The 13491-nt window shown below is 44.4% G+C and overlaps 1 protein-coding gene across 3 annotated transcripts in view; it reads right to left on the bottom strand.

Annotated features, from left to right (window-relative positions):
• ASXL3 (ASXL transcriptional regulator 3) overlaps positions 1–13491 on the bottom strand; it is a 157216-nt gene that overhangs the window by 64330 nt on the left and 79395 nt on the right. For 2 of the 3 annotated variants that reach the window (XM_056521809.1, XM_056521810.1), the window contains 3 exons: positions 11599–11707; positions 8923–9031; positions 7103–7200 (listed from right to left, as the gene is read on the bottom strand). The exons of the other annotated variant lie outside the window; for it this stretch is intronic. In XM_056521809.1, the coding sequence (XP_056377784.1) occupies positions 7103–7200; positions 8923–9031; positions 11599–11707 (316 nt within the window). The remainder of the gene's footprint in view (positions 1–7102; positions 7201–8922; positions 9032–11598; positions 11708–13491) is intronic. 3 annotated transcript variants of the gene reach the window in all.

The raw sequence follows: 13491 nt of genomic DNA, 5'->3' as shown, positions 1-13491 counted from the left end.
CGTAGTTCAGCAGAAAACAAAATACCATAAAAATAAAAAAATAAACACATGCTTTGTAGCACAAGGAGCAAGCAATGGTAAATCTAATACATTACAAAGAGGTTATTCTCATCCACTGCAGAGCAGTAACACAAAAGACAACATTGGCTGAGGTGAAAGGAGAGACTGAACCCTTTTCACCTTAGAAAACTGTAACACAATGGACCTGTGTGGTCCATGACCTGGAGTGTAGAGACATTTAAAGTGAAAATGATAGAATAAACCTAGCAGACTCTAAATTGAAGGAAATAAGCTATGGCATTGCCTAGGGGGCCTGCGGTAAGAAGGGGCTCTTAGTTGGCCCAAGTGCAATACATATAAGCAATAATACACTTTAGATCAATGGCATTTGCTTAGTTTTGATATTGTTTCTACGCTGACATTTTTTTTTTTTAGCAAATTCTAAGTTATTGTTTTTTTTGGCAAACAAAGAGCACTGTGGTCAGACAGAAAAGAAAATTAAAAAATAAAAGAACTTCCTGTGGAGAATATAGCAGCTGAAAAGTACTGGAAGGATTAAGATTAAATAGAAGTAATTTACAAATTTGTTTAACACTTCACCAGGTGCCAAATTATCTAATTGAACAGTAGATCCTAAAAACCTTTAGGGGAAATAAAAATGGATTTACAGCAAAGAAAATGACATTTATATGTATAGAACAAACCACAAAAATCTTATAGGATCATACTAGCAGACTCCTACCTAAAGAATAAGGAAGGGTCACACTATACAGGTGAATTCCTCAGACATTGTAAATTTTACTATGCAAGACCAACACAACAAAGCATTAGGAGATGTGCCTGCACATACCAGCACAGTCCATAGGATTGCAGGAAAGTTTGCTAAAATAATTATAAATATATAAAAGTTTACTAAATACTTCTACATTAAATACAAAAGATGGGTATACACTAGGATACATAAAAAAAAAAAAAAGCTGAGGTATGTATAGGACGTTCTCATAATCTTTTTAAGCATAATTTGTTAACATTTGCAAATCACTCATTCCATATAATGGTCACAGTGCAGCATTCGGGTGTGTGAAATGAACATTGGATGACCCACACCATATGACAAGTGCCGTGTCACCTCCACTGTTTACTTCGCACAGCATTGTCATAGTATAGCAGCTCCTGAGTACTGGGCCCGGCTGCTACATAGGGAGATATACCTGGGAAATAACGAAGGGGATGTATATTGCTGGAGCACAGTGAATACTCAGTCAGATGACTAGTGAAGGGTGAAGGAGCTGGATACCCACTTATCTGATATTAATGGACTCTCTCAAGAAAAAGGGTACGTTCACACTGAGGAATTGGAGAGGAATTCTCGCTTAAAAATCCCAATTCCACAGGGATTTTCTGTGTGGAATATAGGAGGAAACAGTTTTATTTTTTTATTTTTTTGCTGGACTACAACCATCAATTAGAATTTCCCTTTTCCAAGCGAATTCCGCGCGAAAAGGCGTTCAGCAGAAAAAAAATTAACATTGCGGTCTATGCGGTTTAGACGCGGATTCTGCATGAAGAACAAACCTGTTCATTCTTCACGCGGAACAGAATTCCGCACCAGAATTCCACTCACAGAAATTCCTCAGTGTGAACTGAGGAGCGGAATTCAATTGAAATCAAGGGGGTTTGGCACTGCTGAATGAATTAGAGAGGAATGAGTGAGCGGAATTCCTCTCCAATACACTAAGCCATTAATATCAGAGCCCTGGTGAACCCCTTTAGGGTATGTTCACACTGAGGAATTGGCAGAATTTCAGTTTTTTTGTTGTGCGGAATACAGGAGGAAACCGTATGTTATTTTTTATTTTTTTGCTGGATGACAACCACCAATTAGAATTTCCCTTTTTGTTTTGGAGCAGAATTTCCGTACAAATTCCATGCGAATTCCGTGCAGAACGGTGTCGGGCTGAAAAAAAAATTCATTGATTTCATTGGGACAAAGACGCATGAACATGTTCATTCTTCATGCGGAACGGAATTCAGCGTCGGAATTCCGCTTGCGGAAACTCCTCAGTGTAAACATACAGTTAAACTCTATTGGGTTTTTCACTGCTGACTGAATTGGAGAGGAATGAGCGAGTAGAATTACTCGAGTAAATTTCTCTCCAATTCCTTAATCTTCACACCATAACCAAGATGAATCCCCATTATGTATTTTTTTTATTTTTATATTGATTGATGTTGAACTTAAAGGGGTATTCCAGGATTATTATTTTTTTATTTGACTCTGCTACAGGGGCTGAAGAAATATGAAGGTCCAGCGCAATGTAGATCCAACATAGCAATTTATTAATAAAACCTCAGTACATGGACATAGGGGGCACAGGTGACGCGTTTCGGCCCACCTAATGGGCCTTAGTCAGGGGCTGTAAAGTTAGTGTAGTTCATAATATAGTGTCTGGACCTTCTGACACCTCTGCTTGTCTCAGGAACTGTCCAGAGTAGGAGTAAAATCCCCATAGCAAATATCTAATGCTTCGGACAGTTCCAGAGACAGACAGAGGTGTCAGCAGAGAGCACAGAGTCAGAAAGAAAAGAACAAATCCACTTCAGCAGCTTATAACTACTGTAAGGATTAAGATTTTTTTTAATAGAAGTAATTTACAAATCTGCTTAAATATAAAAATAAAAAAAAGTTTTTTTTAGTGGAATACCCCTTTAAGGAACCCCACTGATCCTGAGAATAAATGGACTTCAGTGCTGTGGCCCTTTAAAGGGGTTCTCCGGTGCTTAGACATCTTATCCCCTAACCAAAGGATAGGGGATAAGATGCCTGATCGCGGGAGTCCCACCGCTGGGGACCCCCGGGATCATGCACGAGGCACCCTGTTTGTAATCAATCCCCGGAGCGACAGCTATCACGCCCCCTCCCGTAGGCTTGCATTGAGGGGCGGAGCGTGAGGTCACACGGGGGCGGAGGTGTGACGTCACACGCCGCCCGCCCTGTAGTCACCGGTAATCAGTCCCGGAGCGAACACGCTCCGGGGACTGATTACAAACGAGATGCCGCGTGCATGATCCCGGGGGTCCCCAGAGGCGGGACTCCCGCGATCAGGCATCTTATCCCCTATCCTTTGGATAGGGGATAAGATGTCTAAGCACCGGAGTACCCCTTTAACAGACTATCCCTGCATAGCAGCGCCCGACCACCTACTGGGTAGGGGGAACTACAGCACATCTATATTCAAGTGAATAAATGTTCATACAGATATTCTACATGGATAAAAGATTTGTAGACTGTATAACCCAGTGTTTTCCAACCAGGTTGCTTCCAGCTGTTGCAAAACTACAACTCCCAGCATTCCCGGAAAGCATGCTGGGAGTTGTAGTCTTGCAACAGCTGGAGGCATCCTGGTTGGCAAACACTGGTATAATCAATGCTAAAGCCAAATTTCGAATCCTGAAGAAACCAATGCAGAAGAATGAAGTTTTTGCAGGTAATATCTCCCCCACAAAACTACACAGCAGCTGTTCACTAGTCAAATTCCTCCCCAAAAAGTTAGAAGAGAAATGAGGTCACTCGAGCTACAGAAAAGTTACAGATCCAAACAAGAGGAAGTGACACAGGTAAAGGATTCCACCAGTCTCTTCACCTTCCATCAGATCGCATGGAGAACACAAAACATCTCTACAAACCAAAAAATGTAGACTAGAGATGGTCAATACGACACTGGGAGAAAGAGGAGATGCCAGCAGAATCTCTCCCTCATTGTGTGGGAGACTCATGCTGTGAAAGTAGAGGATCATGATTCAGCACCGGCATTACATTGAGAAGAGACCATCTACTCATCGAACATGCACAATGTATGTGACAGAAAACATTTCTGGCTGCACTACATCTAACATAAGTCTACAGCTGACCAAGAGAATGTCTGATTTAATGGGGTACCCTGCTGGAAAAAAATAAATTTAATCCTCTGGTGCCAGAAAGTTAAACAGATTTGTAAATTACTTCTGTTAAAAATGTATAATCCTTCCAGTACTGCTCCTTTCCAGGAACTGTCCAGAGCAGGATAAGTTTGCTATGGGGATTTGATCCTGCTCTGAACAGTTCCTGACAAGGACAGAGGTGTCAGCAGAGAACACTGTGGTCAGACAGAAAGGAAATTCAAAAAGAAAATAACTTCCTCTGGAGCATACAGCATTGATAAGTACTGGAAGGATTAAGATTTTTAAATAGAAGTAATTTAAAAATCTAAGTAGAAGAGTAGTCAGCTCACCCGGCCACCGCACGGCAATAAAGTCCTCCAAGGATACGAAGAAAGCAGGTAAATGCCAGCGATTATGAAACTTCCCCTTTATTGGAACCACGGAAAGTCATCAACATGGAGAGACAAACATTTGGCGCTGATTCCTGGAATTTTTAAATGTTTGTCTCTCCATGTCGATAATTTTACGTGGTTCCAATAAAGGTGAAGTTTCATAATCGCTGGCATTTACCTGCTTTCTTCGTAATTTAAAAATCTGTTTAACTTTCTGGCACCAGATGATAAAAAAAAATTGGTTTTCCAGTGGAGTACCCCTTTAAAAATGTTATTTATTCAACACCCAGCTTCAGAAACAGTATATAATGAAACCGTAAAGATGTATTTCAGGGGCAAGATCAGCATGTCCATTAGAGAGAGAATAGACAGACTGCTGATTTTGTCCATAAAACTAATATACTGTACTTACACTGGGGAGGTTATGGATTTAGACCGTGGACTTAAAGAGAAAAGTTCAATGTGACATTCTTTGCCATAGCACCAGCCGACCTTAAAGTGTACCCGTAGTGAATACATTTTTTTTATATAATGTAGATAATACAATTATATGTATAATTGTAATATACGTTGGTTAAAAAATGTGTATATTTATGGGTGAAAAGTGCTGTTCCTGCAGCTATTGCCTGTGAGGAAGCCAAATACAGGAAGTGAGGGCAGGACAAGCAGGGCTCTGTGTAGGCTCCTGGCTTGTCAATCATCCTCATTAGTGGGCCAGTAGCATGTCACAGAACCTCACTGTACAGAGCCCCGCTCGTCCTCCGCGCCCAGAGCCCCGCTCGTCCTCCGCGCCCAGAGCCCCGCTCGTCCTCCGCGCCCAGAGCCCCGCTCGTCCTCCGCGCCCAGAGCCCCGCTCGTCCTCCGCGCCCAGAGCCCCGCTCGTCCTCCGCGCCCAGAGCCCCGCTCGTCCTCCGCGCCCAGAGCCCCGCTCGTCCTCCGCGCCCAGAGCCCCGCTCGTCCTCCGCGCCCAGAGCCCCGCTCGTCCTCCGCGCCCAGAGCCCCGCTCGTCCTCCGCGCCCAGAGCCCCGCTCGTCCTCCGCGCCCAGAGCCCCGCTCGTCCTCCGCGCCCAGAGCCCCGCTCGTCCTCCGCGCCCAGAGCCCCGCTCGTCCTCCGCGCCCAGAGCCCCGCTCGTCCTCCGCGCCCAGAGCCCCGCTCGTCCTCCGCGCCCAGAGCCCCGCTCGTCCTCCGCGCCCAGAGCCCCGCTCGTCCTCCGCGCCCAGAGCCCCGCTCGTCCTCCGCGCCCAGAGCCCCGCTCGTCCTCCGCGCCCAGAGCCCCGCTCGTCCTCCGCGCCCAGAGCCCCGCTCGTCCTCCGCGCCCAGAGCCCCGCTCGTCCTCCGCGCCCAGAGCCCCGCTCGTCCTCCGCGCCCAGAGCCCCGCTCGTCCTCCGCGCCCAGAGCCCCGCTCGTCCTCCGCGCCCAGAGCCCCGCTCGTCCTCCGCGCCCAGAGCCCCGCTCGTCCTCCGCGCCCAGAGCCCCGCTCGTCCTCCGCGCCCAGAGCCCCGCTCGTCCTCCGCGCCCAGAGCCCCGCTCGTCCTCCGCGCCCAGAGCCCCGCTCGTCCTCCGCGCCCAGAGCCCCGCTCGTCCTCCGCGCCCAGAGCCCCGCTCGTCCTCCGCGCCCAGAGCCCCGCTCGTCCTCCGCGCCCAGAGCCCCGCTCGTCCTCCGCGCCCAGAGCCCCGCTCGTCCTCCGCGCCCAGAGCCCCGCTCGTCCTCCGCGCCCAGAGCCCCGCTCGTCCTCCGCGCCCAGAGCCCCGCTCGTCCTCCGCGCCCAGAGCCCCGCTCGTCCTCCGCGCCCAGAGCCCCGCTCGTCCTCCGCGCCCAGAGCCCCGCTCGTCCTCCGTGCCCAGAGCCCCGCTCGTCCTCCGTGCCCAGAGCCCCGCTCGTCCTCCGTGCCCAGAGCCCCGCTCGTCCTCCGTGCCCAGAGCCCCGCTCGTCCTCCGTGCCCAGAGCCCCGCTCGTCCTCCGTGCCCAGAGCCCCGCTCGTCCTCAGTGCTCAGAGCCCCGCTCGTCCTCAGTGCTCAGAGCCCCGCTCGTCCTCAGTGCTCAGAGCCCCGCTCGTCCTCAGTGCTCAGAGCCCCGCTCGTCCTCAGTGCTCAGAGCCCCGCTTGTCCTCAGTGCTCAGAGCCCCGCTTGTCCTCAGTGCTCAGAGCCCCGCTTGTCCTCAGTGCGCAGAGCCCCGCTTGTCCTCAGTGCAGAGCCCCGCTTGTCCTCAGTGCACAGAGCCCCGCATGTCCTCAAGTGTACAGAGCCCTGCTTGTCCTCAAGTGTAAAGAGCCCTGCTTGTCCTCAGTGCACAGAGCCCTGCTTGTCCTCAGTGCACAGAGCCCTGCTTGTCCTCAGTGCACAGAGCCCTGCTTGTCCTCAGTGCACAGAGCCCTGCTTGTCCTCAGTGCACAGAGCCCTGCTTGTCCTCAGTGCACAGAGCCCTGCTTGTCCTCAGTGCACAGAGCCCTGCTTGTCCTCAGTGCACAGAGCCCTGCTTGTCCTCAGTGCACAGAGCCCTGCTTGTCCTCAGTGCACAGAGCCCTGCTTGTCCTCAGTGCACAGAGCCCTGCTTGTCCTCAGTGCACAGAGCCCTGCTTGTCCTCACTACACAGAGCCCTGCTTGTCAACCCTCACTTCCTGTATTTGGACTCCTCATAGAGACACACAGGCAATAGCTGAAGGGACAAAAATATACATATTTTTAACCAATGTATATTACAAATATACATATAATTGTATTATCTATGTTATATAAATAATTTTAGTTGATGACAGGTACACTTTAAGGGAATAAACTGCTCCTACCTGCTTTAGTGCCTTTTTGGTGTGCTGCTGGAAGGAAGACACTAGCTTGCTCTGCACTCGGTTGGAAGACGCCTCTTCAGTCACTTGCTTCAGGCACACTGTGAACAAACAGATTAAAGCACATGGTCATTTGTTACAAGAAGAGTGAAGACAGACAAAATAATCAAGGTCCAAAAACATGAAACATTCTTAGATAAAGAGATCAAATAGACTTCAGATTCCTGGTATTTAGTAAGATGTAAAACAGACACATTACTTTGTGTGAAGCATGTGTAATCTGTAGAGCATGCTTCAATAAAAAAAAAAAAAAAAAAATTAGATAGATATATACATACATATATATATATATATATATATATATATATATATATATATATATATATATAATTTTTACACACACAAATTACTATAGAAAGTATGTTGGTGTCTTTAGTGTCTTTCTGATCCCTGGCATCTCCACAAGGGCTCTGGGGCAGTTGCTGAAATGCCAAAGTTCATACAGCAGCCCTGACAGGCTGGCATTGGAGTAATGGTGTAAGCTGCACCTCCATGAAGATGAACCTGTAGCGCTGAGAGGAGGAAGGAGCATTCACTACCCGTTTACTAAGACAGGAGGTAGAAAAGCAATGAAATTATTAAGAGCATCAGCTTTACTTAAACTGCAGTGCATGATGAACCCCCCAACTAATATCAGTATTGAAGGGGGCACCTCTGAAAAATAACTAAGATTGTGGTGCTATGTGTTCTGAAATCACATAAACTAACAAAGAAAAGAGGAACATAGAAAAGTGCAGGTAAAATTGCTTTATTCAAACACAGTGCAATTATAAAAACTTTAAAAACTGTGTATTTGTATGTGCCTGGACAAAGGCTGGCTGGCATTTGTAGTACAAGATAAGGCTTCTGCGGGAATGGACAGGAGGTCTCTGAGATCAGCTCACAGATAAAGGTTGTGCTCAGTTTTCTATGGAATTTTGCTATGGTTTGTGTTCACTGCTCAGCCAGCTCTGGTGGTTAGTGTGATAGGATAAGGCTTTTGGAGAGTGAGAGTGTGAGAGAGTGTGAGAGAGTGAGTTAATGTTTTTGCACATTTCCTGGAATTCCCATGATTCCTCTGACCTTTTGGAGGGGATGGAGTCTCATCACACTGAACTTGCTTTGAGTCCTAAGAGAAGCAATTGTACCTTTACTTCCCCTGCAGAGTCTCCGTGTATTCCTATGAGATGCAGCTTCAGCCTGCCTCCTTACAAGTAGGAACTGTGTCTAGCTGCAACTAATAGGACACACTAGAGAATCTGTACACAGCAGAGACAGACTCGGATGAGTTTTAGAACTTTGGCTAATCATTGTATGGACTCACAGACTATATCACTGTTCTCCTGATCTCTTTTGAGAAGGCAGAAATGTCTATATCTATTCAGCAGCACTCACTACATAGAGATATGCAGGAGAACAAGGAGGGGCAGCTTGACAGGAAAGATCTGAGAGCTACCAGGAGGGATCTCATTTAATCTTGCATTGCACAGTATGTCAGCCACATAGGTAAGTCTTTCGGTCCACACAGCGGAGCATGTCATTTACTGTTGGTCTGAGTGGGAATCACATGACCCAGATGCAACAATGAAATTAAAATAGGGAAGCAGACCAACAATGGCTGCCTGGAGTGTAAAGTATCAAGTGAAAAAAGCAACAATTCCCATACACTTCTTGTACACATTACAAACAATCTATTACTTGAATGGATGCCATGCCATACATGCAAAAGTGAACATGAAACAACAGGAAAATAGAAAAAAGTCAACAACTCCTCTGGGTGCTACCTTCATTTTCTTCCCCATTGCTGCTTGCCTCTGCCATTTCAGTCCCATCCAATTCTGACTCACAACCTATATCCAGTGTTCCATCAGCCGGGCAAGTAGATTCTTCTTTCTGATACAATGAAATGATGGCAACAAAACAAATTATTAGCATATTACTAGGCTTCCCACATCAAGTTCTCATTGACTGGGATTTACTGGCCTAGTCAGAAAACCACATGAAGGAATAAAAAATTGCATTCTGACCATACTGTTCGGCTATGTTCACATCAATGGAAGTAAAATGGTAAAAGATTTTGTAAAACTAGCATATAAAATAATGAAGAATTAAAGGGGTACTCTGCTGGAAACCTTTTTTTTTTTTTTTTTTTTTTTTTTTTAATCAACTGGTGCCAGAAAGTTAAACAGATTTGTAAATTACTTCTATTAAAAAATCTTAATCCTCCCAGTACTTATAAGCTGCTGTAAACTACAGAGGAAGTTCTTTTTGAATTTCCTTTCTGTCTGACCACAAGTGCTCTCTGCTGACACCTCTGTCCATTTTAGGAACTGTCCAGAGTACCAGCAAATCCCCATAGCAAACCTATTCTGCTCTGGACAGTTCCTGACATAGACAGAGTCAGAGTAGATAGACTGTCAGCAGAGAGCACTTGTGGTCAGACAGAAAGGAAATTCAAAAAGAACTTCCTCTGTAGTTTACAGCAGCTTATAAGTACTGGAAGGATTAAGAATTTTTAATAGAAGTAATTTACAAGTCTGTTTAACTTTCTGGCCACCAGTTGATTTAAAAGAAAATGTTTTCCAGTGGAGGACCCCTTTAACATTATTAGTCATTAAAGGGGTATTCCAGGCAAAAACGTTTTTATATATATCAACTGGCTCCGGAAAGTTAAACAGATTTGTAAATTACTTCTATTAAAAAAATCTTAATCCTTCCAATAGTTATTAGCTTCTGAAGTTTTCTGTCTAACTGATCAATGATGATGTCACGTCCCGGGAGCTGTGCATGATGGGAAAATATCCCCAAAGGAGCTGGACAGCTCCCGGGACGCGAGTCATCAGAAAGCAGTTAGACAGAAAACAGCAACTCAACTTCAGTAGCTAATAACTATTGGAAGGATTAAGATTTTTTAATAGAAGTAATTTACAAATCTGTTTAACTTTCTTTCCGGAGCCAGTTGACATATAAAAAAAAGTTTTGGCCTGGAATACCCCTTTAAAAAATGTGTTTATCTCTGGTAATATCAGTTATTTTTTAACTAGTTATTTATAAATTTTTTGAGCATGTTCATTAGCAATAATGGCTATAAAAATAACGGAGGTAAACTTTGTCACTCTAGACTTCAATGTTAAATTACTACGGTACGTTAAAATATCCGTGCATTATACACTTCACAATACAATATATTCTGCTCTGAGCACTTAACATTCTTAGTCTTTTGTGATCTGTTGAAGGCAATATTTTCTGTATGGCCAGTATTTTCTGTATGCCCAGTATTTTCTGTATGCCCAGTATTTTCTGTATGGCCAGTATTTTCTGTATGGCCAGTATTTTCTGTATGCCCAGTATTTTCTGTATGCCCAGTATTTTCTGTATGCCCAGTATTTTCTGTATGGCCAGTATTTTCTGTATGCCCAGTATTTTCTGTATGCCCAGTATTTTCTGTATGCCCAGTATTTTCTGTATGCCCAGTATTTTCTGTATGCCCAGTATTTTCTGTATGCCCAGTATTTTCTGTATGCCCAGTATTTTCTGTATGGCCAGTATTTTCTGTATGGCCAGTATTTTCTGTATGCCCAGTATTTTCTGTATGCCCAGTATTTTCTGTATGCCCAGTATTTTCTGTATGCCCAGTATTTTCTGTATGCCCAGTATTTTCTGTATGCCCAGTATTTTCTGTATGGCCAGTATTTTCTGTATGGCCAGTATTTTCTGTATGGCCAGTATTTTCTGTATGCCCAGTATTTTCTGTATGCCCAGTATTTTCTGTATGCCCAGTATTTTTCTCCATTATAAATTACTAAAATAAAGCATAACTGATGATAACCGAGTACAAGGGAGATTAAGAAAAGTTATAGGAATGAATGGGATCCGCTACTCCATTTCCGTTTCTCAACTTTTCTAACGGAATTGAATAACAGAAATGAAAATCACTGATGTGAACCCAGCCTTACATAAACAGTGCCTATTTTAGTTGTACATTTAGAAAGGATTCATGATAAACCATGATATGTGAGATTTCCAGAAAATATTGCCTTCGACAGATCACAAAAGACTAGGAATGTAAAGTGCTCAGAGCAGAATATATTGTATTGTTAAGTGTATAATGCACGGAGCATTACATAAGCCAGTGTTTCCCAAGCAGGGAGCCTCCAGTTGTTGCAAAACTACAACTGTCAGCATGCCCGGACAGCCAAAGGCTGTCCGGGCATGCTGGGAGTCGTAGTTTTGCAACAGCTGGAGGCTCCCTGCTTGGGAAATACTGACATAGGCAGTGCTGCAACTCTTCATTCAGTTCATGTGAACAGAAAATTATATTAAAAATCCCAACACAACATACAAAATGGCAACAGATTTCATGTGAGAACAAGAAGAGCTAGGAATAAAAAAAAAGCTCAATCCATATGAGGCCCGATTTAATTGAAACCAATGCAACACATCATATAAAAACTACTTACTTTAAGAGCATAAAGTCCTGATTTCCCTGGGATTTTGAAGAAGGTCCCATCGCCCACACGAGTGTTAGTATGAAGCATGGCATTTAGACAAGCCAACGGAGAAGTACCACTACAATGTGAGATAACAATAACAAAACAGAGAAAAAAACATGCATGAAAAGGCGTGTAAAAAACACATGAGCCTGACTACTTCTAACAATGCCTCCTCTCCCCGTGGCTTTTTTTTTCTCTTCCCTTTTCTGTTCATGCTTCTTCCCTTCAGAGAAATTCTTCCAAGCCTGAAAGCATCTACATTACAATAAAGGGTCCAACAATCCTAATCAAATGCATCTGCTCCATAAGCTTCAGGGGAAATCTGTGCTAAATAATTATGTTTTTCCACAAAAAAAAAAAAAGTACCAAGCAGAAAAGGGTAAAAAATAAAATAAAGTCCAAATGTTTCAGTAAAATAGTTGAGTAAACAACATAGGAAAAGCTGTGGTTTTGAAAAAATGTTGCAGAGAATGCTTCCGATGCACATGAATGATCAGATGAAAGAGGAAAAAGTGCCCGTTCAATAGCAGCTGTGACCCGTAGGATGAAAGACAACAAAAGCGGAGTGAGAAAAGGCCCCGGAAGAATCAATGGGTTATGTTTCTGGACTTGCAGAGGTGGGAGTCAAAATGAAGTTGCTTTGCTGGCTGGAGTTTGCAGCTCAAGGCAGGGTCTTCTGTGATGGATGTGCCGGAACACCAATTACATCAAGTGGATGGACGCAGGAAAGAGAATACGGTAACCACTTTATATGGGAGCAGCAAAGCCCCATGAATGAAACCCAGGCAAATAATAAGGGGGCAAGCACAATAAATAAAATCACTCAAAAGCGCAAAGAAAACCCCTGGAGCATTATTCATCCCAGCAAGTACAGTTTGTTATATAACCAGGCTCATTGAGGCAAAGAATAATCATCCTATTAATCACTTTACACTTCCAAAAAAATATGTAAATATTATTGTTACCACAAATCTACATAAAGCAGTACAAGAGAGAAAATCCTGCCCAGTCTCCTGGACCTTTCTCTGTCCTTGACTTCCAGTCATTTTGGCTTCCATCAACGTTCTAATGTAACCCCGAGACAGACTTGTTGCTAGGGATGTAATGATTGACAACCACATTAAAGCCTGTGTGCTCCTAGCAACCGCACTGTCAGCAGAATGGATCAAGACTGTGCAGAGGAGAAGGGCATCTAGGCACCGATCATATTACAAATGTGCCGGTGGGGGTCATAATTTTTATTCTTTATAAATGTGCTGTTGGCTAGGTATATAGGCTATATGTCTGCGCCCCCCCCCCCCTGCAGCGCTATATATCTTGCCCCCCACAGCTCATTTAATATACATATGGCCCCGCTGCCACTCACAATGTTCATTTTAAAAACCTCACGGAGAGCCCTAAATGGCTCCTTGGTACCAGCCATTCAGGGCTCCCTGCGGGGGATTTAAAAATGAAAGAAAAAAACCAAGTTATGTTGCAGGGTTGCGGACCATGCTGCCCGCTCCCTTGCTTAATGGCAATGAGGTCACTGTACTCCAATGCCCTCCACAGTCACCAGATCTAAAGAAAGCACCTCTGCGATGTGGTGGTATGGGAGAGTCCCATCATAGATGTGCAGCCAATAAATCTGCAGCTGCGTGATGCCATCATGTCCATATGGACCAAAATCTGAGGAATTATTCCTGCACCTTGTAGAAAGTATGCCACAAAGAATAAAGGCGGTTCTGAAGGCAAGGGATCCCCTCCGCTTATAGCAACTTGTACTTAATAAAGTGGCCCAATAACTGAGTATATATAAAATATTTTTTTTTGTTCCATAAAGAAAAAAAATTATGCAAAACAATAAAACAGAAAACATAT

This window comes from Hyla sarda, chromosome 5 (genome assembly GCF_029499605.1).
Source record: "Hyla sarda isolate aHylSar1 chromosome 5, aHylSar1.hap1, whole genome shotgun sequence".
Classification (NCBI taxonomy): Eukaryota; Metazoa; Chordata; class Amphibia; order Anura; family Hylidae; genus Hyla; species Hyla sarda.
The sequence above is the reverse complement of the archived record's forward strand: the minus strand, read 5'-3'. Positions and strand labels throughout refer to the sequence as shown.